General features: G+C 41.9%; 2 protein-coding genes across 7 annotated transcripts; one reads left to right on the forward strand and one right to left on the reverse strand.

Moving 5' to 3' along the window:
- The first annotated feature begins 209 nt into the window (after positions 1 to 209).
- Positions 210 to 4,788, forward strand: LOC121884171 (60S ribosomal protein L3-like). Of its 3 annotated transcripts, none has more exons than XM_042392847.1 (10): positions 210 to 414; positions 1,449 to 1,641; positions 1,925 to 2,093; positions 2,207 to 2,342; positions 3,087 to 3,273; positions 3,383 to 3,543; positions 3,657 to 3,758; positions 4,146 to 4,241; positions 4,372 to 4,491; positions 4,676 to 4,788. In XM_042392847.1, the coding sequence occupies exons 1-10, from the start codon at positions 412 to 414 to the stop codon at positions 4,733 to 4,735; spliced, it is 1,227 nt and encodes a 408-aa protein (XP_042248781.1). In that variant the 5' UTR covers positions 210 to 411; the 3' UTR covers positions 4,736 to 4,788. The 3 variants fall into 3 exon arrangements, with proteins under 3 accessions (XP_042248781.1, XP_042248780.1, XP_042248782.1); XM_042392846.1 differs by lacking the exon at positions 210 to 414 and adding an exon at positions 910 to 996; XM_042392848.1 differs by lacking the exon at positions 210 to 414 and adding an exon at positions 1,142 to 1,258.
- Positions 4,675 to 24,479, reverse strand: LOC121884157 (testis-expressed protein 2-like). Of its 4 annotated transcripts, XM_042392817.1 has the most exons (16): positions 23,264 to 23,448; positions 21,744 to 21,938; positions 20,697 to 20,859; positions 16,494 to 19,662; positions 16,188 to 16,299; positions 11,716 to 13,043; positions 10,610 to 10,810; positions 9,932 to 10,211; positions 9,619 to 9,806; positions 8,840 to 9,040; positions 8,025 to 8,124; positions 7,474 to 7,606; positions 7,228 to 7,365; positions 5,898 to 6,107; positions 5,664 to 5,784; positions 4,675 to 5,557 (listed from the first exon to the last, which is right to left on the reverse strand). In XM_042392817.1, the coding sequence occupies exons 6-16, from the start codon at positions 12,922 to 12,924 to the stop codon at positions 5,411 to 5,413; spliced, it is 2,928 nt and encodes a 975-aa protein (XP_042248751.1). In that variant the 5' UTR covers positions 12,925 to 13,043; positions 16,188 to 16,299; positions 16,494 to 19,662; positions 20,697 to 20,859; positions 21,744 to 21,938; positions 23,264 to 23,448; the 3' UTR covers positions 4,675 to 5,410. The 4 variants fall into 4 exon arrangements, with proteins under 4 accessions (XP_042248751.1, XP_042248752.1, XP_042248750.1 ...); XM_042392818.1 differs by lacking the exon at positions 16,188 to 16,299 and having other exon boundaries at positions 20,682 to 20,859; XM_042392816.1 differs by lacking the exon at positions 16,188 to 16,299 and having other exon boundaries at positions 23,264 to 23,447.
- Positions 24,480 to 24,582: the final 103 nt, after the last annotated feature.

The raw sequence follows: 24,582 nt of genomic DNA on the forward strand, positions 1-24,582 counted from the left end.
TATTTTTATTATTCTACAGTTATTATTGGGTACAAATATCATGCTTGACGAGAAACGTAGCACAAGCCCAATTACAGTATTTTTAAAACAGGAAGGTCGAAGTTTAAAGGTTACAGGTGGAGCTGTTGTACCATGAAAATACATTAGGTGGTGCTGCAGAGCTAACAACTACTGCATAGTGATACATTTTGGCACTTTTTTCACACATTTTTGGTATTAGGCATCAAAATTGAGCATTTAAAATTGCTAAATTTTATCTATTTTTTTCACTGAAAATGCAAAGTTTTGTATAAGAAACAAGATTTATGCATGAGGCCCATACTTAAAAAGAACTTAAAAAGGAGTTTATAATTGATCTCATATTTGACAGTGCAGGTTTGCTAGGACATAGATGAATGCCTCAGACGTGTGATGGTGAGTAAACAGTGGCCACATTTGTCTTGTTCGCCTTTTAAAGCATCAAAGATACTGAACCCCAAACTGTTGCAGGACACTCCATTGCAGGAAAACTTTCTGTCCAATGTTATGTGGCCTGCTGTATATATATGTAAATTTATTTGTATCTATCTGAATGTAATTAATCAACAATCAATCACCTACACTGAGTTCCCAACTGCTGGCTGCAATATTACTGCTCTTTAAAATAAGAGAAGATGCTATATCAACCTTAAAGCAGACCAGGTGAACGTTGGCCACACGACAATGAAAACTTTCTTCTTCCTATCTCTCTCTCTCAACTCCTTTCTTGGTTATATGGTTCCTGTCCACTGGGCTTCCCACCACCTTAGACCTCTGAGTCCTGCCTCTTCCCTCCTCCTATCTTCTCCTGTCATAACTTGGCAGAGATTGCCTTGTTTGAAAGAGAATACGGCTCCTCAGCTGGGCCAAACACCAAATTAGAGCCCTTACACTTTGTATCATCTTATGTATGACCCTTACATCAGCACTATTCTCTCTCTCTTTCTACCCCTCGCCTGGTCAGTGTGCACAGCCATGGTCAGTCCTCCCACTCTTTTTGGTTCTTTTTATGCTATTATGTGCAGTTTCATCTGTCTTTGTCTTCGACATGTGGGCATGTGTGTGTGATTTATGAGTTTGTTTGGCTGTTTGGATTTATTAGGATGGATGAAGTGTTTTGAAAAGTTATCTTGTGATGGCTGTCTTTGAGGGGACCGCGTGGAATACTGAAATGGCGACTACTTTTTGATGCAGCGTCTCACCCTCTGTTTTCTTCACTATTTGGACTATTTATTTCTTGGTTTGTTCATCCTGTATACCTACAGTGTGTTTATGCCATATGTTATCTATCAGGAGTTTTATCAGGGAAAGCTCCTGTGGCATTATTGTAACAATTATTGTATATCTGATTTCTGGGTTACATTTCTCACTGGGTCATCTGAGTTGCTTGTTAATATGTGTTGATTTTCTGGGGGTCATGTCCTCTCCAGTCTCATCGCAAATTCCATGCCCCCCGCCATGGACACATGGGGTTCCTGCCACACAAGTGCAGCAAGATGCATAGGGGTAAGGTGCGCACATGGCCCAAAGATGACCCCAGCAAACCTGTACACCTCACTGCCTTCTTTGGATACAAAGCTGGCATGACCCAAACCATCAGAGAGGTGCACCGCACTGGCCTCAGTAAGTAGCCTACGACTGGACTCAGCATCATGGTTGCATGGGAGGCTTGAGGAAAAATATTTACTGAGTGATGCTTACTCAGTTCTGTTTAGACAGGATGACTAGAGAGGATGAAGGGTGGGGGTCTTATAAGGTCAGGTGTTGGATGTTAATCTACTGGGTTCTGTACAAATGTACAGCTTCTGCACTGGTTTGAAATACTATATAACACATAATGGGACATATTTATGCTGTTACTAAAATACCTGCTAATAAATCATAATTTTCTATATTTTCCCCACAGAGCAATCAAAGCGAGAGGAGGTAGAGGCAGTCACCATCATTGAGACTCCCCCGATCATTGTGATGGGGGTCGTGGGATATATCAAGACTTTGCAAGGCTTTCGTTCCTTTAAGACCATCTTTGCCGAGCATCTCAGTGACGAGTGCAAGCGTAGATTTTACAAAAACTGGTGTGTGTGTGATTATACACCTTGTATATCCCATGTAAGGGAAAGTCAATTCACCAAACACTTGATGCTCACTTGTACTGTTGTTTCTAATTATGTGTCTTTCTATGTTACAGGTACAAGAGCAAGAAGAAGGCCTTCACCAAGTACAGTAAGAAGTGGCAGGAGGAGACAGGAAAAAAACAGCTGGACAAGGATTTTGCTATGATGAAGAAATACTGTTCAGTCATCAGGGTTATTGTTCACTCCCAAGTAAGCCAGTTTTTCTTCATACCGGTGCAACACTGTTCAGAGTGACAAACTGCATAAAATTTATACCCCAAACATTTACACTATAAACTTAAAGCACAAGCCATCTTTCACTCCTGTCTCCTCTCATGTCAGTCAGACTGCATTGGTTAGTCTAATGATTGACTGCTATTCTCTCCTTCTCTTGAATCCACCCCTGCAAAAGGGCAGAGGTTCCAGAGTTATCCACCTGACCACATGCAATGGAAATAAGTGTTGCCACATCCCCGATCACTCGACTGCCAAGAGTAAAACAAGTCTGGTCCCAACACTGTCTGTCTGTGGGGGAGCAGAGGAGAGCAGCGTTTCAAATAGCAGTTTAAAAATAATTTTCAGGGCAGAACCTGGCTGCTGATCCAGACTTTGCCAAGTGAAAACCTTTATGTTGGCAGTGAACAATATGAAGATGAGCCAAGATCACTCTTGATGGTGTTGCTAAGATCAGCCTTTTCTCTGTGCAGGTTTCAGCTTCAGCAGTGGCATTAAGATCAAAACGTCTTGTTTTTAGTTGTCTGATGTTATGACTGAGAGTTCAAACATGGTCTTGTGCTGATTAATAAATCTAATTATAAAAAGACAGGACGATGATGTGTCGGGGGAATATTATTTCAGTCTGAGTGACCCTGAACAACAAAGCTTTTCTAGATTTTTGCACTTTTTTCAGTTACAGATCAACTGGCTTCACAGGTCTTTATTCTCCATTTGCAGATGCGATTGCTGCCCATAAGGCAGAAAAAGGCCCACATCATGGAGGTGCAGCTAAATGGGGGAAGCATCTCAGACAAGGTGGACTGGGCAAAGGAGCATCTGGAGCAGGCTGTGCCCGTCTCTTCCGTCTTTTACCAGGATGAGATGATCGATGTCATTGGTGTCACCAAGGGACATGGCTTCAAAGGTTGGAAACATCCTGCTAGTTGCGCCACAAGTTGTAACACAAATGAATTTATAACCAGATCATATCAATCAGTCAGTTTGAGCCTTTTGTGCTCTGTTTGGGTTGATAGGTGTGACAAGTCGCTGGCACACAAAGAAGCTCCCCAGGAAGACTCACAAGGGTCTGAGGAAGGTGGCCTGTATTGGAGCCTGGCATCCTGCTCGTGTGAACTACACCATAGCACGTGCTGGTCAGAAGGGCTATCACCACCGTACGGAGCTCAACAAGAAGGTTAGCTGATTCACCAGTAAGACTTTATGCTGTTACTTGTTCTAACAACAAATCCAATCCAAAATCATCATGGTTTCCCATTCCTTGATTCCTTGATTTCCTTATGTCCTCAGATCTACCGTATGGGTAAGGGTGTCCACATCCAGGATGGAAAGGTGATCCGGAACAACGCTTCTACTAACTACGACACCACCCAGAAGACCATTACCCCCATGGTACTGCCCTTATTCTGTGACAAAATATGGTCATTTACAATACAGAAAGGAACAAATGGATAATCAAATCTACCAGCATATGTGAATTCTGATAACACTTTCTATGAAGCCAATATCTGTAATGTATTATTGGCATCTACATAGTGTATTATGATGTATTATAACAGTGTTAAGTCTTATAACTGCTTTACCAATTTTTCATGAACAGTTACAAGCTCCTATAGACACACTGTTGCCCTCTGTAACCATAATGAATGCAAGGTGTAGTTATGGCATCTGTTATAGTGCCTTAAGAATGTACTGCATGTATAATGCACTATACTTATTGGCTTCATAGAAAGTGATATCAAATGTCTTTCCCTTTTTTTCTTGATATTGTCCCTGTAGGGAGGCTTCCCACGCTATGGTGAAGTGAATAATGATTTTATCATGGTGAAAGGCTGTGTTGTCGGGGCTAAGAAACGTGTCCTCACCCTGCGAAAGGTACAGTCTGATTTTGAAAGTCTGAATTCAGATGTTACACTATTGTACCTTTCTGAGGTTATAAGTTGAACAGGTAGGCTATTTTCAAATTGAAAGGAAATGCGTATCTTGTGTGTTTTCCTACACCCAGTCTTTGCTCGTGCACACATCTCGCAAATCCAAGGAGGCTATTCAGCTCAAGTTTATTGACACCACTTCCAAGTTTGGTTACGGGCGCTTCCAGACTGCCCAGGAGAAGAGGGCTTTTATGGTGAGTGTGAGAACATTAATGGTCCCCATAAAAATCTGAATTCCAGGAAACAAGGAGAATGAGTGTTTGCAGTGTGCATTTCCGCCTCACAATAAGGGTCTGTTTTTCTTTTTCCTGTGTTGACATAATCACTGCTGAATGCTCCTATGTGGATTTTAACCTTTGACCTCTGGTTTACCTGCAGGGGCCACTGAAGAAGGATGCCCTGAAGACACTGTCCGAGCATGTGCCAGAAGAGGCCTGAGAGAAATTATTATAATCTCATGCAATAATACAATAAAGTTTTAAATAACTGTCCATGTGTGCAGTTGAAGTTCATTCGAAGAAAAGAGCTACACAATTTTTGAACAGATATTTATTGTTCAGAAATAAATAAGCGAGAACATCTGGACTGTTCCAAAACAACATGCACCAACGTAGATTGGTTCAACAGAACTCTCCATGTTTTTCAGTTTGTTCAACCCCACATGACCATAACCATGATAAGAGGTTTAGAAAATGGATGGATGGATAGTTTGTTAAAGCAGTAACTCTTTTAAACAGTAATCATCAACAACACCTTGTTTTTGTGCAGTTAACACATCCAGTTTTCAGTATTTCATCTTTTATCAGTGTTAATGTTGAAGAAAAACATTTGGAAAGCTGGTTTTTAATGTCCTCTCATTGCTGCTAGAATAGATACAGCTCAATTTTCTTCACAGTAGAGGCACCTTAGCACCATCCTCACAATCCAGATCACTGCGGTGCTTAGCCTGCCGCCAAGACACATCCCATCCTGCACTGGTTACAATGAACACACTCAGGATCAACACTGAGCCCAGCTGCAGCAGCCTTAGAATCCATTACATGATTCGTGACAATAGCTGCATAATGGCCATGTTTACACCATGCATGTCCCATCTAAGGCCTCAAGGGGGCATTACTCTGACATGTACTCCTGGGACTCCATGGAGGACTGGTGGGATGAGGAGTGGATTGAAGAATGACAGGATGCAGGTGGGTTGTCCAGGCCAGATGTCATCAGGGGCAGATATAAATCATCCATATTGGGCATGACAAACACTTTCTGATGAAAAGATATATGATAAATATGGTTAAACATTAGGTTTAACTGTTTTTAATGATAAAAACTTATAATATTTCCCTGTAAATAAATTTATTGATGCACTCACCTGGAACTCACACTGCAGTTTTTTCTCAATCCACTCAGTGACATGGGTGAAGGTGACCTCCCTCTCCCCGAGCATGGGACGCACATGAAGGTCTAACCTGGGAGGCACTTGGAAACTGTACCTGAGAGGGCAGAATGAGAGACAGACTGCGTGTGAGAAACAAAGAAAGAAATATAGAAAGCAAACAATTCACATTTAACCTGCGGCATGAAAGAGGACAAGGAAACTCAATACCATATCCTGTCAGTAGGTGGAGGTGGGATATTGATGGCCAGAGTTCCAGAGAGTTCCAGGACCTCAACGCTGAGCATCAGAGGCATGTTGGACACCTCAGCTATCTTCTTCTTGATGTACTCGTTCTCTGTGGCCTTCTGAAAGTATTTGGACTTTGCTATTTTGTCCACAAATCTCAGGATCTTCCTGCTTGTGCTGCCACCAGTGTGCCTGGGAAAAATAAGCACAAGGGCTGAAATGTTACTTTGAAAACGAGTGTGAGTGGGAAACTGACTGCAGCCCTGGTGCTTCACATGCAAGTATTTTCTATTTCTACAAGTAAATGTTACTTTTAGATGTTAAAATAGCATGTTGATTGTGTATCATCCAGTTTCTTATACTTTATACACTTAGCCAGCATATAAAGGGTAGATCTGCAGTTGCACCAGTGCTTTAGATAGGTTGGAAGTGGTTGGACATGCCCCAGTTAGTGTTGTCATATCAGGCGTTCTCCATCAGCCATCAAAGGGTGAACATCATATGGAAATTACTGTATTTACTACTATTTTTTTGGCTTGTAAATACTATTTATGTCAACATCCAAGCAATAGTTTCAACTGTGTTTTTCTGAAATCTACCGTATATCTGAGTTAGTGTCAATCAGTCATTCCCAGACTGTTTCTGCCATGCCCCCATTCATTCATGACCCCAAGAACATTAACAGTGTCTTTCTTTTCTCATATTTCTCATTAGCTTCTGTGGTGCAAATGAAAAATGCAAATTAAACTTTTGCCTTTCCCGAAGTAACAGCATTTTCGCAGCAGACATTTTGATTTGTCATTGCAGGGGATGGGAAGGTGGAACTAATAACCTTAACGACACTGCATTCCAACAATTATCGCAATGCAGTGCAGCGCAGGAATGAATAATAAGTTGTTACACCTGTTTATGACAAGTCAAAATGTCTCACTTTTTTGCTTTTTTGCAGGAAAATACAGATCTGCTGTGACATCACCAAATATGAGGTGGCCACAAGTGCAACATACTTCAGAAATTATAGTGCAGTAACAGTTTTGTGACTTATGATTCACGGTGTATTTGATGCCTGTAGTAGCAAATAGACCCTTTCACTGACAACATTTTGCCATGTCATAGCAGGAAATCATGGGTGTAAATAATAAAATTAAGGATATATGTGTTACATTTAAGGGGCCTGGTATTGTGCATTCACTGTCACGCTTGAAAAGAGAGGAGCTATCATTAATGTTATTACTAACATCTGTTTTGCTCTTCCTGCTTTGACAAGTCAAAATCTTTGCAGTGAAAAAGCCCTATAAATGTGTTAACTTACCCATCAGCTGCTACCACTGTGCTCTTATCTCCCACAGACCCCTGGGGCTCAGAAGGAGGGACTTCCTCTTCATCAGACGAGCCTGCGCTGGATGACTCTTCATCACTATCAGCCAGTATACACAGCCTGGGTTTTGAGCTGAAAAACATACCAGAGGTGCCTCTTAAGACCCTCCTCATGTACGCCTCCGTCTCCACACCTTCTCTGAACATACACTGAGGAACATGAAACTGAGATGGGCCTCACCCTACTTGTGGGGTCTCTGGAACACTGTGAACTTCATCCTCTCCCTCTTTACCCAGCTTACACAGGTTCATCTTAGTCTCCAGGGTCATCTGAAGGCAGCCTGTGTACACTAGCTCCAGCTCCAACCACAGGCCTGGGAGACAGAGATACAGAAAGAGCTGACAGGTACTAGGTAATGCTTCAGATTTCTTAATGTACTTTGTCCTAAAGCTGGAGTTTGTTTTGGATCTTTTCTTGAGCTGGTCTGGCACAGTGTTGTTACAAATGGGACATTAGAGCAGGAGAGGATAGCTCTGGCATGTTATTGTTGGTTGAGCTTAGTCAAGGCTAAGAGGATTGCTAATCGCTTAGGTAGGAGACAATGGAAAGCTTTCAGGGCGGGCATGACAAACTCTGTAATGAAACAAATGAGATCATGGCCTAAGCTGACTGCAGAAGTGTTTCTGATAGAGACTGTCAGGTAAATCTTATCGGGCGACTCCACCACATGTGTAATGGTATAAAAAGGAAAAAACTAAACTAAACAGAAAAAAGAGTAAATATAAATGTACCTCTTCGATCCAGTGTAGGTTTGGCGGTGCTGAGGACCTGGGGGAGGCAGGTGCCCATGTCCAGATCAGCCAGAGTCAGCTCATTCATAAAGTACGGCAACTACAATGAGATAAACAGCACCTTTAAGAAGTTAACATGCTGCTTTCATGCCACACATAAAAACTCCAAAAGGAGAGGAGGAGGAGAAGCTCCGTATAGGTAGCTAATTACCTTAAACAAATTGGGTCAGGGTTAGGGGAAGCCTACGGTGAGCGTTAGTGTGTGCGCAGGAGAGATGGGAGAGAGCGGAGTAAAACGAATGGTGTGTGTCAAAGAGGAGAGCAGGAAATGAGTAATGGGATGCTGCGGTGCCATCAGTGCTCCTGTACTCACTCCCACCTCCTGCCTTTGGAAAAAGAGGGAGTGCATTATCAGCAGACTCTCAAACACACACACACACACACACACACTGAAGGGATCCGCAGTGTTGATGTGCCTAATGTCATGTGTTTTGAGCTTGTGCACAAAGCAGCGCTGACGTTCAGGTCGAATCATTCAGTGACACAATTTGTAGAGCTCTGACCTGCAGTAAACTCACTGTCGCCTGCTCTTAAAGCAGCCACATTAGTCATTATGACACTGATGATCCTGTTGGCGATAGTGTGAAAATGAATGTGCACATGAAAAGAATTGTTTTATCAGCCAAGGACTTCAGTTTCTGACTAGCCTTGAAAAATAAATTAAACTCCCTATCAATCGTTATGTGAGTCATGCGAAAAACAGCATATATCAAAACACCACCCACTTACACTCCATATTTTCATATTAACCTCACCTTGATCTTGGTGAGTTTCTTCTGGATCTTGTGCGCCACCTGATCGGTCCAGTACTTCTCCCGGAGAAAGTCCCAGAAGATCCTGCCCACCAGGGAGTTCACCCAGGTGGGCTGCCCCTCTGCAGAGTACCCCCCTGCCTCTGACCCTGCACTTGACTCAGCTCCAGTTTGACCTCCAGAACTGTGCTCTTCATTGTGAATCTGCAGGAAATAAGAGAGTCATAATGGAACCACAGTGAGTCATTAGGAGTCATATGTTTATTTCAGGGGTGCAAGCTTCAATTTCTTTACCACATCTATCTTATTCTATCCTCAAGCCACATGCTCATACTGATTCTGCACTTACCTCCCATAAGCATAACAACAGACTGTCTCTTTGTGGGGGGCCAATCCCAAACCAGGATTAGTGGCTCAGTCTGGTGTGCTGCAGACGCACCACAGTCAGTTCCTATTAATATCTTACCAGCCAGGTGACATCTGATATTTCTGCATTTTTACATTTGGTCTGGTCAGCAAGGATTTGTACGGCTGAGCCAGCATCCTGAACAAGGTTGGTCTGTGCAGAGCAGAACAATGGAACAGTAGCTGATATTGACTGGCTCTGATCAATAGGAGTGATGTAGAGTATTAGCATGACATCCAAAGGGTAAGTAGAGCAGAGACAAAGTCTTGATTGCTGCTCACAATGGACAGGGCCATGTTCAATTCAAAGTTTTCATACAACCGCCAGTTGACACAATGCTAGATCTAAAAACTAAATAAAAGTGTTGTTCATTGACCTTTTTGTGGGTTGTGGGGCTTCCTTTATCACTGTGGCAGGGGCTGGGTGTGGGATTGCAACTCTCTGAGCCAATCAGTTGTGTCATATAGGTGCTGTAGTCCAAGAGCGTTCTAGCTCGCATAGCCCCTAGCAGATCGTGCAGCTCCTCTGTGCTTTCTTTAACGGCATCTCCACCACACGGCATGTCTGAAATGACAGACAGGAAGTCAGTGAGCAGAAGGAGCTGGTAAATATAACTCTCTGCTCCATATATGCAGTATTTGCAGCAGCTCAACAGCTCCCAATCAGCATGGACCAAATCATCCTCTTACCCGTATTCTCCTTGCTGCTCACACTGCTCCTGGCTCCAGCCCTGGAGGCAGACAGGAAGTGCTGGAACCACTCCTCCTTCTCTCTTCCTGTGCGGCCAAACAGATAGAGGATGACAGGAAGATGGTGGTCTGGTACAGTGTGTCTCTCTGCTCTTTCTTCCTCCTCCTGCCCTTCGATCAGACTCTCTTCCCCTACCTCCCCCTCAGCCAGAGTGATGCAGATGGGGTATTTCTTGTTCCACACTCTCTTGCGAGCCAAACCAGGAGGTACAAGAGACACCTGGGATGAAAGTTAACAAAATGGTATGATAAAGGAAAATCTTTTTTTAATGTATATTTTCTTTCTAAAAGAGAGTCATTCAATTTGTTCAGCATTGCCAAAACATTCCTCACATTGATTAGATTGTGTGTACACTTTATTCTATTATCTGAGTGGCAGCTACTCTGGCCTTCATCTCAGATAGAAGCCAGGTCATGTTTATTCAGAGCATCATCACTTCACTCGTTATCCCTGTGGGTCTTTCACCTCCGTGTTCGATGACAAAGTGAGTGCAGAGAGATGAGAGTGAAGAGTTCAGGCGAGAGGTCACCTTGCCTCTCTCTTTTCCTCCCCTCTGAGGGACATGCCTGCTCTCCTGGGACTCATAAATGAGAATTTTTTTTTGCAGACACACTGACCTTACAGTTAGCCAGCTGGTAGGTGCACGAGCGCAAAAATGTGGCCTCATGGGGCATCTCGTCGAATGCTGCCCACCGGGGGATGTTGGCACGTGGGTATGCCAGGCGCAGCCAGCTGCCCTCCAGGGTGACATAGACAGAGTGCGTGATGGAGGGGTGAAACATCTCAGGGTCGTAGATTTGTGTCTCATTCATCCAGCCCTGGAGGAAAATTATGAAGGCGTTTAATCCAAAAGGATCAAAACAGCAATCCACAGCAGACACAGTTTGGTTTTGCATATTTCTGAACATCAGTCACAAATTACTTCATATTTCCATTTTAGAATTGAAATATAATGATGGCAATATTTGGGTGCACCAAGGCAACCAGTAAAGATGTCAGCCTAGCAAAGACAAAGCCAATTAAGCAGTGCAAACTGTGTCAATACAGCTCAGCAGGAGGGGAAACAAGAGACATGGCAGAATATATCTGTCTCATTTAACACTGTGGATGTGTATTTGAAAAAGCCCACAGCCTGCTGTTAGTAACCCCTCTATCCTCATAAACATCACCTCAGCTGAACCTGCTAACTCTGCGTTTGTAGAGGCAGCCAACCCCTCTCTCAGCAGAGCTGTCAATAAGTGCTTTGGGAAAGCTATTATCAAAATAACCTGCTCTTTAAATGCTGAACCTGCTGTGCCCGAGGATATTTTTTTATGCAGTAATTACCTCAGAACTAATCCATTAAGCACTGCTGATTGCAATCTTTATTGCTATCCAATGCTTAATACGGCTGCTGTTGTTGTTTGTTTTGATTTTAATCTCATCCTGCAGAACACACATTAGAGCTTGAGCCAAATTTCCATGTAGCCAAATTGTTAACAGGAAAACAGGAAGTACCTGGGAACAGCAACAGAGTTTTCGCTGCATATTGAAGAAAAGTGGGAGTCAATATGTTCATATGCAGATATGTGTTGGTTCTTTTTTTTAAGAATCTGAATGTCAATTAAAATTAAGTTTTTTCAACTAAAGAACAACTTAGAAGTCAGACATACCTGCTTGATGCTGCTCTTACATGTAAATGCATGCATATGTTTCTCTATACTATATTCTGCTCATTGTTTACCTCAAGGATTTCTGGATCTGTACACTTTCCATCTAGTGGATCCATGTTCAGGGCCCTGGCCTTGCAGAAAGGAGAGTTTCTTCTGGCAGATGAGCGACGCGGGGCAAACATGAACACTACCACCAGCCCCAAAATAAAGCCACATGCGACCCCCACAGACAGACCTGTCACATAGGAGGGTAGGGGCAGCACAAAGAACCCATAAGCTAGAAGTCCAACAGGGAAGAGCCAGTGAAGAGGCAATGATGAACCTGGGATCATGCCCCGAGACTGTTTGAAAGTTCGCTGGTGTGCCCCTCTGGATCCATTCTGGAGCTCCACCACCTGAATCATGTCTCCATAGGTGCGGATCTCCAAATTACTGTCTCTGCTGTGATGTTCTGGGGAAACAGAAGATTTTATTAAGGAGCCCTTTTGGAGTCTTCTAAGAGGAGTGTCACGCACACTTCTCTGCTCTCCATCAGGTCTCCTCCGGTACTTAAGGTCTCCATCTTCACTGCCCCCCTCTCTTCCACTGCTTCCTTGGGAGGTTGGTGAATCTCCCACACCAGAAGCCCTGCCCTGCTTGGGGCTGCCGGAGCTTTCGTCCCCCATGATCTTACTCAGCATGCTCAGGGGATCCTGCATGGCCTCAGAAAACTTCCTCCGCGTGTCCTCCAGCTCAGCGATCAGCGAGCTGCCCCGGGGCTCAGTGGGAGACAAGCTGCCCGTGGATGTCGGTGATGCCCAGCCATCGTTCTCATTCAGTCTTCCTGCTTCAGGCCTGGCCTCGGGGATCTTTGGCTGGGTAAGCTGTTTCCAAGGATGCAAATGCAGCTTAGAGTCAGACTTGGAGAGGTTGACCTCCGGCTCAACCCGGCGGGAGATCTCCGTGCTCAGGGACTTGACCAGGCTGAGCAGAGGTTTGCCTCTTAGAGAGCTGCTCTCTCTAGGCTCCAGATCTGTGGAGGAGGATTTGACCAGGTTGGTGGTGACAAGCAGGCCTGCTGATGATGCCGACAGGTCAGCTAAAGATCCTGGAGAGGAGGGGGAGTGAGGCAGGAAGAGAGGCTGGGAGCGGTGGCTTTGGCTCAGTTCCAAATCCATTCCCAGGCTGAGTTCAGCTCGGCTCTCCCTGTCTTGAGGTTTGTCTTTGGAAAAAGCTACAGTTGGACCCTCATCGTGGCCGTCCAGGCTGAAGATGAGCTTACTCTCCTCCATGCTGGCCATCAACCAGGACCTATAATGAGAATGTGGTCAACCGAATGGAGCAGTTGTCCTCCAAAACATGGAGCATGGTGCTGATGTAGTCTTGGAACGTCATAGCCTAAAGTTCATCATATTGGATCCTGGAAATGTAGAGAGGAAATGATTATTTTAACAGCTACATTTTTTTTTTTTACCAACAACATAACCTTTAATGACAGCATGACATTTAACATTAAGCCTCCCTGCTTCTTGTTCACCTGCTGCTCTGACCTTCTTTCTTGTTTCCTTCTTCCCTCTCACTTTTCTAATTTTCTCTCCCCTCTCACTCTTTGACCTTTCTTTCTAATCTCTTCCGCGCTCGCTCCTTTGTCCTCTTTACTGTTGCTCTGAATGCGTACAGGGAACCTTGTGTGTCTCACTCTGTGTGTGCCGTCAATTCATATGAAGTCAGAGTCTGAGGTAGAGGTAGGGCTTTGTTTCTGGAAACATTAAGCACAGAGAGTCACAGATAATCCCAAATTACGTAGATGCAATTATCCGATCCATTAGCCATGATCCATCGGGATGTGTACGCCTATTGCACATTTGTCTTGTATTAGGAGCCCCAGAAGATGCCCAGTACAACAGCAGCCTTTGTCATTTAAAGTATTTGTGCAGTTTTGTTCTCGTGCAGTTTTCTTCTCTTGCATCTGGCCTGCAGAAGTTGTAGAATTCAATTACATCCTCTTCTCATTTACATCATCTCATCATATTGTTCTAGATGGTTCAGGGATTCAAAACAGTAACTTTTCAATAACAAACTCACTTCTATAAACTCATGACTACCTGAGGTTTGATTGAAGTGAAACACAGGAGAAAAACTTCATCTGTGATAGCATCTGCTTACATGGATGAGGAAAGTGAACACATGCTGCCGTTTCCTGTGTCTTGAACTTGATGTAGAACCAAATAAGTGTGCACACACTCGACCAAGCAGTCAAGATGAATGTATATGCATGCACACTCACTTCAGCCATGTTTGTATACTCAAAATGCATGCTGGCTTTTTATTATTTACTGAGCTCTCTCACTCAACTAGAGATATCATAACTCCATGGCATGAATATTAACCAGGCAAACAAGCTGTTTTCTTTCCAGCCATACCCTGACCACTGTCCATTATGCCTTCAAAAGCATGACAATTAGACACTCCCTCGGGAAATCTTTAAGCTTTAAGAGCATATGGACTATAACAAGCCCTTCACTGCTTGTTTACATGTGACAATCACTGACGTGTATCACAGCAGGCGTGCTGCACAGCCCATTTCACCATGAGTCAATAGCTACAGTACAATCCAGACCGAGAGTGGATTAACTGTAATCCTCAATATTAAAGAGGCTTTACGACAGGAAATTAAGACACTTGGGACATAAAACACTGGAATGAATGAGCAATCAATGTGTCTTTCAATTTCAGATACACTGTAAGATAAATTTTCATCCACTTGAGCTCGCTGTCAGCCACACACACCACATAATGCAGTGTCACAATCAGATACAAGACGGCTTTATGTGCAATAGAAAGTCACTGTGCAAAGTAAGAAAACTGATAAATATCAGTAAGAGCTGAGTTTATGCAACATAATCCACCAACAGAGGAAATATATGTATTCTTAACCTCAAGATACAATTGAAAGCTCTGGAAAAAGCTAGTATGTGGACCTTGAGTTAACTTTTGTGTTCCTATTTTAGTAAATTATTAGTTTCTTGTCATCTTCTTCTTGTTCACAGTGAAAATCCTGCGGCCAGATTCGTCACACAACATAGGATAAAACAGAGGGAGATAATATTGTCACAAACTACTTTTCCTGCCATATAGTGGACACATTTTAACAACAAACAACAGCACAGCTATGACACATGAGCAATCGATGGCCATTGTCCAGCAAATTATAAATTCCAACTGCAACCTGGACGAAACAATTTTCGAGGCCACGGTAGTCATTTGTTATCATGTAGCTCACGTAATTGAATTTTTTCTTCCTGCCTGCACCTTTATCTCTCTTCTCACTTCTCTGCACACTGTTCATAAGAAGAGATATTCATTTTAGCACAAATAGCACCAACCTGCTGGGCTGTTTGTCAAATCTAATTAACCAAAAGCGCTGCTCTGCAGGTCCTTAAGCTGCTCCAGGCAGCCCTGCATTACCCTAATCAATTTCTCCTTTGGAGTCAATTTGAATCGGTTCATGCTGACAGGGAGAGGAAAACCTTTGCTGCTCAGTGGAATATGTAGACAGCAGGGATTTGGCAGCTTTCCAGTCAGTAAGGTGGATTAATTTTTGCAGAAACAAGAAAGAAAAGAAAAACAAACCATCAGAGGACACAGGAGTTTGGGAGGGGAAAGTCTAGAAATCCAGTTTTTGGTGGAAAAGTGGAAAGTGTAGCAGATTGCTCTCTAATATTTAGTAAAGGATGATTTTAAACATGCAATGAAATGTTTTTAACTGAAAGACTGAAAGTGGGATCTGTAATGAACACCTTTTTGCAACTGGAGTGAGCAAATGGGGAAGTAACAGTTTTACAGAAAAGTGCTGCAATCTGGTCCAGTAAAACTGCATGCATGCACTGCAACCACATTTTCCATGACAGAAGTCAACTTATCAAGAAAAGTCATATCATTTTAATATAACTACAGAGCATCACTGTCTATAAGTACAACATTTTGACTTGTAAATGAAAAAGTAATTTGGGTGACAGTGTCAGACAAAATTAAGTGGCTGGTTGTGGTTGCTATAACAACAGTTAATGAAGTTAAATGGAGTCATTTTTGAGAGCAAGGTATTACTCTCTACCAGACATTTTTTAATGTATTATAGGACTTATTAAATAAAAAGGGCCTTATGCCAAAGTCTATCTCTTCTCTATCATGTGAAATTGATTCTTACAAGACAAATGGGAAAGTGTCATTAGATCCTGTGTAGCCACTTGTAAAAAAAAATGGGGCAGGTAGATTCAAGAGGCTGTCAACAAGTAGATAGTAGTGGATCACTTCAAACTGATTAAAATTGAGAGGGAGAAACTACACGAACAGCTGAAAATCCCACTTTTATCCCTGACGTTAGCATGCATGGGAGTGAATCCTGCCACAAAAAAAAAAACATGTCTATCCACCTCTGTCTGTCCTCCATTTGGCTTTTCTATCCTGGCTTGACAAGGATAATAGGATCTGTCCTGAATATATATTAAAACCCAATATCATAAGGACTGTCCGTGATTTTTTTCAATTCATTTCCATGACATACCTGTGCTTAATCCTGTCCCTGTCCTCACACTACCACTTGACCCAGATGACTGACACATTTGGCACTAGGCTGTGTTTGGGGTATCACATGGTCAGTGTTGGTGAAGCTGTACCTGATGTAATTGAGCAAATCATTAAGACAATATCTCCAGGGCTAAAAGTGGTTGATTATCTATTCAGGGCTTTCTCCATCACTAAATGAGCCCCATTTTTGCGCATTAAACTTTGTTTTCCCCAAGGCCGTAATGCAAAGTATTTTTTTTTTGCTGTAGGTGTTTACAGCTACCAGTAACACCAACACACTCACCTGAATCTGACATGTCTGACCAGCTGCTACTGTGATATCGGTGACAGAGGCTGGAAGATGTCCACGGTAAAGAAGGCGCCGGTTTGTGCAGAAATGTGCTCCAAATGCAGGCTGCAGTCATCAGTCTAGATGCTGCAGAGTGCGGTGTGCCGCACACGGGGACGCGCACCATCCACAAGCCGCAGGCAGCAAGTATTCATTCAACTTCACTTAGATTGTGTCCAGTCTTTGTTGCAAAAATCGCCCAAAACTCCTTCTCCTCATTCAAACTAACTGTTTAGCTTTCAGATACGCGCGTCAGAAGCGTCGCCACCGTTTGACATCGCTCCTTCCTTTCCGCGTCAGGAGGCGTCAACGCAATACAGAATAATGTGATTATTAGAGTCCTGGTTGCCGACCGGACGACACTCTAATCCAGATTAGACCTCAGAGGCCGTCAGTTGACAGAGCGACTCGTCCTCTCTCTCTCTCTCTCCTCTGCACTCAGCGTCAAAACACAGACTGAGCTCAACTCTCTCCCTCTCTGACACCGCAGTCCTGTACGCAGACTTATGTAATTGCACGACCTGGAAAAATTCATGCCTGAGTTGCTGCTAAAAAGCCTCTTATTTAAAAGCCACTACTAGATCACAGCGGGCAAATGTTCAAAACACTCCTGACATCTATACGTGGTTTATTTAGACAATAGTCTTTACTGATTTCCACATTAAGCATCTCACTATTGGGATTTGCAAACTATCTCTATTGCCTGTGATCATTAAGTTTGCATATGTGGTTGAAAGGAATACATGCAGAGTGACAGAGAAAGATTAAAGTGGAAAGAGGGGACATCATCTGGGTTTTGAGTTTTGGGATGTTTATGGATGCTGCTCATCTGAAATCATCATGCACAGAGGGAATAACCTGCTGGCCTTGTATGACTAACATTTAATTGGCTGCAGTTTTCTCTCATAATTGTCCGGATATATTTAGACGTAGTGGATTCCTCCTTACTATAATTATTGCTGCCTAAGCAAGAATCCATAAAATAACATGCAGTTTTGAAATCACATCAATTGATGGTGCTGTTACCAATCTGTATTTCCATTATTAGTGGCATATATTACCTGTTTTCACATGATGTTTGAAGGCGGTGCTATGTGGGCAAACGATATAAAAGATATGTAGTAAGTGTTGCCATTAACCACAAAACAATCTTAAATTGATCTGAATAAAATCCAGTTAATCTGTTTTCAAGCTAAAGAACCACATTCGGTTCATTTCTTTCCTTTATTAGACAAACTGGTTGGTTAACTTCACATTTGTCCCAGTAGAAATGACTGGTAGCCAGATGAAGACTGGGACTGTGCTGCTGGAAGGTGTGAAGGTAACAACGTCGCTGCATGCTTAATGTTGACGGTGTGCAGTAGATGGGTTCCCTCTATCAACTAGTGTTTCTGACAGCTGTGAGCATCATGTGCCCCTCAAACTCATACGGAATGACTCTGGTGTGACTGCTGCCACCTGTTGGCTAAACTGTAGAAAAAGAAATCACTCTTGTAGAGCAGCAGGGTGAGACAGCCGCTGGCCCTTAATGTAAGTAAGCATGCTCTGTCCTATCAGTGGCCCTATTTTTTATTGATAAAAAGTGATATGAATTAATTAATTCCAAACTGGCTTCATGCACAGACATTTGTTCTTGCCTCAGTCTTAGTTCAGGATAAACTGCATTTGTTAACATCTGACTTTTTTCCATCATCTGTGCAAAATCAGACTCCTGCAGTATCACGGGTACATTTTGAAATCAACAAACAACATAATGATCTACATATGCAGTGACTACTGCTATTAAGTCTTTAATTTTCCATATCGGTACAGAGAGAATAGAGTTTTCACACAGTTTTAAAGGTGGAGTATTCAGCAGATGGGTGGAACAACACAGATGGAGCATTATTCTCTTAAATGATACATTTGAGCAAAACGGCACATTGAAATGCAAAGCGTCAATGATGCATTTAAGCTGCTTTACTCTTATCCATAGTCAGAACCTGGGGTCTTTCCCTCCATGTTGGAGGTCACTCTGCTGTGTGTGCATTCTTATGTTGAGTCAGCTGTTCCCTCTGACAAAAAAACTGATCACAAATATCGCAGGTGTAGGGTTTTTCTCCTGAAAAACGTTTCATGTGTGTTTTCAGGTGACCGCTGGTGTGAAAGAGTTTCCCGCACGAGCTGCAACAATACGGTCTCTCTCCCGTGTGTGACCGCCTGTGAACTCTAAGGTTCTGGCTCTGACTGAATCCTTTCCCACAGATATCGCAGTGATATGGTCTCACCCCAGAATGGGTCCTCACGTGCACAACCAGATGCTCTTTCCGGACAAACGTTTTCCCACAGTCTTGACATTTAAAGTCTTTAATTCCTGCGTGTATTTTCGAATGCATTTGTAGGCAACCGGAGCTTGTAAACGTCTTGCCGCAAACGTCACAAACGAGGCGTTTGCTGCAAGCACTTTGCAAATTACTCAGAAGCTCCTTTGCAGACTCATTTGTCTTATGTGTGTTTATGTGTTTCATTAAAGGACGGATGTACTGAAAACCTTTTCCGCACACAGGACACAAACTGCGGTCTTTTTGAGTTTTAGCGGGAGAATCTCCATCGGGCGACATCTGATCCACGCTGCCATTTTGTCTTTGCAAAACCTTCACTTTCCGTTTCCTCTGCTTTGTCTGCGCTCCTTTGCTCTGCACCCAGTCCTCATCGCTGTCAGTTTCCTCACTCTGATCCTCAGAGCAGTCTGAAGAGACCGGCTGCATTTCATAAGTCGCTTGTGTGTCGGGCTCATCTTGCTCACTTTTCACAACTTCAGGAGAAGTAAAAATAACCTGCTGTGTTTGACTGTCATCCTCAAGATCCTCCTGCTCCTCTTTTATCCTGGATATGTTTAAGTCTGTCTGAACCAAGCAGTAGTTCCCATTATCATTTTCTGTATGTGTTTGACTGTTATCCCCAAGTTCCTCCTGCTCCTCTTTAATCCTGGATATGTTGAAGTCTGTCTGAGCAGAGCAGTAGTTCCCAACATCATTTTCTGTATCTGCGCTGGTTTGAGGCTCTGCTGGTGTTGAGGATTCATGGTTCTCCTGCGGCACTTCCTCTGCAGTCACAGTACTGTTGGTCAGTGGAGGCTCTGTAGCTACAAAGGAGATAAAAGCAAATGTTGACAGGCTGATGTTTGAAAGGAAAGAGGGAGAAGGAGAGAGACAGGTAGATACTTGGGATTATAGAGCTGGAATGATTAGTGGATAAATCAATTAGTTGACCGACAGAAAATTCACCTTTAACACTTTTGCTAATTGTTTTTATTTGTTAAAGTTATATTTTAAGCAGAAATGCCAAAAGTTCACAGGTTACAGCTTCTCAAATGTAAATATGTGCTGGTGGTGATAGTAAACTGATAATCTATGGGTTTGGGGCTGCTGGACAGACTAAATAAACAATGTCAAACTTGATCTACTAAAAACTCTGACAGTTTATAGAGCGAACAGTTAATGATTGGTGAAACTGTATTTGTGCAATTTGCGCATATACAGTGTTGATATTGAATTGGACACAGCAGGGAAAAGTGGGGGAGGTTTGAATGTGTTGGAGAATAATCTTGATTGATTGATTGATATTAATTTCTGAAATGTTCTTTCCTGCAGTGTGTCTACTGAGAGAAATGTTGCTCTTGAATTTTTAAAATAAAAATCTTCAGTGCAGCACAAATTAAATTCTAGTCATGTCCTTTGTCTTGGTGTCTGTCCCTGGACAGATGCTATTATTTGGTGTGTGACATGTGATTAGAGCACAAAACTGTTTGCTGTACAAGAACACGTCAGAACCATTGAAGGAGATGTATTACCACTATGGAATAAATCAAGACTAAATATTCAACATCAAACTGCGAGGACACAGTTAAAGACAGATGGGTAACCAGGGCTACATCTTCATCCTAAGCCATGTTGTTCACATGTTAACAAATATTAGCATTTTTTTAAACTTTAAGTGAGAAAAAATGAACTTTGCTTTGCCATATGCAAATGTATGCTGTTAGTAAAGCTTAACATCTTTTTATTACTGTCTTTTTTCTTTTTAAATTTATTCTCAAATCAATCCAGGATTCACTAACAAGCAGTCATTCAAAGGACTCTCAGGTGAAAATATAGCACGCACATTTGTGTACATTACCATAAAGAAGACTTTCATAAATCTTCTTTATATTGACGAGGGCATCCTTAGCATCTTCTGTGTCCATTTGCCATGGACAGAAGCACTCAGCTAAAAAACCATTTGTAGTTCTCCTGGCAAGGAGGAGGATTGGATGTCGCTCTAAAAGTTCCCACTTGTGGAGCTGGAACAAAATTAACACAAAATCATAAGAGTGAAAATTGGAAACATAACTACAAGTTCAGAGATCTGAGAAAAACAATGTTTTACGCTTTGATACCATTGAGAGTCCAAGTGAAGTAACTATTAACAGTTTCTTAGTAGTAATGTCAACAAAAAAAAACACACTTGAAAGCTTCGAATTCAGTGAGAGACAAGAGAAAAATTGCAAGCTTCTATGTATCTGTTCATCTGAAAGCTCTGCTACTGCTACACACAGGATATCAGACACCATCAGATATGGACAAGGAACAAGCTCAGAATTCAAATTATAAAGTGAAAATGTTCCTTTTCAAGTTTTTGCTTCTAGACTACGCATTTGAAAGTTGCTTAAATGAATCCTGCATGCTATTACATAGTTTCTATGACTAACATCTTAACTCTTAAACAGCTTTGGATTAATGCAATAACATAACTCATCCATGTTGATGGTCAACTAGATTGGTTTCCAGTTATTGTGGATAACACAGTACTTTTTATTCCATCCCAAGTCTTTTCTATTATACTTTCTAATGTTTTGCATAGTCATAGGTGGACCACGCTGCAAAGCATTTTATTATACAGTGCACTGTACTATATGTGTGACTTTGCACACAAAAAACTATTACTGAACTTTTGTTGTCTTAAACTACTTAACTTACATTACATAAAATGCAGTAATCAGGCATTGATCTGTACTTAACGCATCAACTAAATTGAGAATACAGGATTGTCTTGCACAATGAAAGAAGGATGAATGTTCGAATGCTGAAAAAGTCAATGCAACATAGCAATGTGTACGTGAATGTAAAGATCAGGGATGATGTACTTACTATTTTATGACCACCGTCTGAAAGAAAGAAAACCTACCAGTAGATTTGTTGCATCATATACTTTGTTAACGCTGCAGTTTTTTTTCTGCCTCTCTTTCCAGTCAAGGGCAACTTTTTTCTTGCGTTTTTCAAGTTTTTGCTTGTAAGGCTGCTTGGCACCACAGTGCTGACACGTCTTGCTGGCTACCCCGATTTTTTCCTTACAGATGTGGCATTCTTTTTGAGTAGGCATCTGGAGAAAGACACATAAATAATGATTGGAACACTGCATGCTGTGTTATGAGGGGATAAGAAATTCATTTTCCTACCCGTACTATGTTGACAAGAGTCATGGTCTTTTACCTTAGAAAATCTTGTCTACACAGTGGCCTAACTTGTTTGCCTTCAAAGAAAGCTGCTACAATATAATACTACTCAGTACCTGGTTCCCCGAATTTTTTTTTTTATCAAGTCAATACATAATAACTGTATTTGTGGTAGTCTTCTAGAGGAAGGGGGGTCAATAAGAGGTCTGAGATCAAATGTAAGAATAAATGCTTGTTATAGAATTAACAAATACCTATTGAGAATGACATACGTGAGGTGGTATTCTAACAAATGCATTCATCCTAAAAACATTCACATAGTCACACGTAACTGACTGGTGTCAGACTTCTGTGACCCATCAGATTCTAGCTATGTTGCTATTGGAAAGGTTTTATCATGTACTAAAATTTGACAGCTGTTACCAAACACAATGCCTGCATAGATTTTAGATAGGATCATAGATATTGATGGGTGTAAAGAAAAAAAAGGATTATACAGAGACGGTCACATTTTCAAATGACTGTCTGTAAAGGATTACCCACACCTGTCAATATCTAGTCGATCAAGTAGCATCACACAATCAACGCCAAAATCAAACGTCCTATCAAAACGTGTCACCTTACACAAAACTATAAGTACCGTGTTTGGTAAATACAGCTTGTGATGTATGATAATAACGTTTACAGTGGCCGTAAATTGACATCAGATTACAGAAACTGATGGGTCACAGAATTTGGTTTAACACCTACTGTGTCTTTTCTATTCCTGGCTTTGCAGCTGTACCTGTCTTGACGTCATCTAAAATCAATGTCGTTCCAGCAAACCATTTCGTGTAACTGTGAGGGTTTACACCATTTATTATCTTTTTATACAGTCTATGGTTTAAACGCACATAACGTTAGACATCGTTATCTAACGTTATGTTAAGCTACTTCTTCGTTGTCCTTCGAAATTATAATACTTTCCCTGTAACAATAAGCGATCTCCTTCGATTAGCTATCTTGAGAACGGATATTATTTAAAGTAACGTTTAATACACACACACATTATACGGTTATAATTTCCATGCTAGCTGACTTCTCCAAAGATAACTTTTGGCTAAGTTAGCTCTTACAACGTTATTCACGGGTAAACATACTACCAATAGTAATCTTAGTTACTATATTAGACGGCGAAACGGCACAAAAAGACACTGACTACATATTCTATTGTTCTTGAATTATTTTATATCACTATTTACTGACAACTTACCTTTAACAGATGCTGTGAACCGTCTCTGCCTTCAGTCACAACTCAAGCGTGTGCGCGCTGTAGACTGTCCGGGTGCTGCACTGCCCTCGCAGTTGAGTTCCGCCTTTTTCGTTCCGTCAACATCACGTTATTAACTAAATCTTACACTCTTCTCACACTTAAAATGAACTAAATCACGATATAACTTCATTTAACGAAACGGACTTGGCAGCAATGGAATATAATATTCATAAGTATGTTTTAATTGGTACATAATCATCTGAAAATAAGAGTCGTGTTTTCGTTACCTTAGAATGGGCCCTTTATCTACTTGGGAAGCGGGTCCCCATGGAGGCCGCCATGTTTCTACGGGAGCCCAGAACGGACCAAGCAAACACTGACTCTAGAGAGGGCCTTTCACGTTTTAAGCGTAGTGGGAGGGGAGATGTATTCATTTGTTTGCGATCTGCAACCTCACTGCTACATGTCATTAAATCTTACACACTGTGTTATTATAGATCCCACCGCTTTTCTTGGCAAGACATGCCCTGTGTAGCATTCAAACACTAGGATTGTCCAGGTGTCCATGCTCACGCTGCTAGCCTGCCATTTCCTAACTGTATGTTCAGCGGGTATGTGGTGTTAAATAATGAGAAACATTAATTCTGAAGGACTATGAGTTAACAGTTTGAGTAAAGCGTAGAGGCTATATTATGTGTAGCATGGAAATGTTGATTTTGGCACCTCACTATTATTTTAAGAAAGGACATGAAAAATTGTGAATCTGTCCTTTAACTCACAGAGGGCTTTCAGTTTGTGGTAACATGCAGGCACTTAGGAGTGGCAGTTGATGTAATAAAATTGATTTTCGCTCTAGTGGAAGCACTTCATTCTTTCCCAAATTTACCATCATGCTGCGATGTTTGTCAAGCCATAATGTTGGTAAGGTAAATCTGCATTTACCATCCAGAATATCTGCATAAAGTTAAAACTCCTTGCTTGTCAGAGTAGAAAAAGCACAGGTGGAATTAATAACATTAATGATGTCTATACTCCAGCGTTGTGGTATCGCGCAGGCTCACTCACAGACATGGCTTATTCGTGTAATTAACGGAATGGAGCCATTGTTCATGTTATTAACACTTGTGTTTTTCCTGCTTTGAAAGATCAAAACGTTTACCGTGAAAAGTGTCTATCAGATCTGGTGTAATAATAGATCTGCAGTACATCTTTAGTACCATGTAGCTTCATGCTGAACATTAGATGTTTAGACTGGGGGATAACATCAGTGAAGATATTTCTAGTCAGTGGCCACAGCCAGGAAAAGATAAACAAACTGC

The sequence above is a fragment of the Thunnus maccoyii genome, chromosome 18 (assembly GCF_910596095.1).
Source record: "Thunnus maccoyii chromosome 18, fThuMac1.1, whole genome shotgun sequence".
NCBI classification, from domain to species: Eukaryota; Metazoa; Chordata; class Actinopteri; order Scombriformes; family Scombridae; genus Thunnus; species Thunnus maccoyii.

What these genes read in the sequence shown, in the direction of transcription:
- LOC121884157 (XM_042392819.1), bottom strand. Translation starts at nt 12,924, where the DNA reads ATGGCCAGCATGGAGGAGAGTAAGCTCATCTTCAGCCTGGACGGCCAC. An exon ending in ACCAGCTGGCTAACTGTAAG is followed by an intron (nt 10,212 to 10,609) that starts GTCAGTGTGTCT and finishes CTTTCATCCCAG; the next exon opens with GTGTCTCTTGTACCTCCTGG. An exon ending in AGAAACTCACCAAGATCAAG is followed by an intron (nt 8,125 to 8,839) that starts GTGAGGTTAATA and finishes ATCTCATTGTAG; the next exon opens with TTGCCGTACTTTATGAATGA.
- LOC121884171 (XM_042392846.1), top strand. Translation starts at nt 925, where the DNA reads ATGTATGACCCTTACATCAGCACTATTCTCTCTCTCTTTCTACCCCTC. An exon ending in GGTGCACCGCACTGGCCTCA is followed by an intron (nt 1,642 to 1,924) that starts GTAAGTAGCCTA and finishes TTTTCCCCACAG; the next exon opens with AGCAATCAAAGCGAGAGGAG. An exon ending in GTGTCCTCACCCTGCGAAAG is followed by an intron (nt 4,242 to 4,371) that starts GTACAGTCTGAT and finishes TCCTACACCCAG; the next exon opens with TCTTTGCTCGTGCACACATC.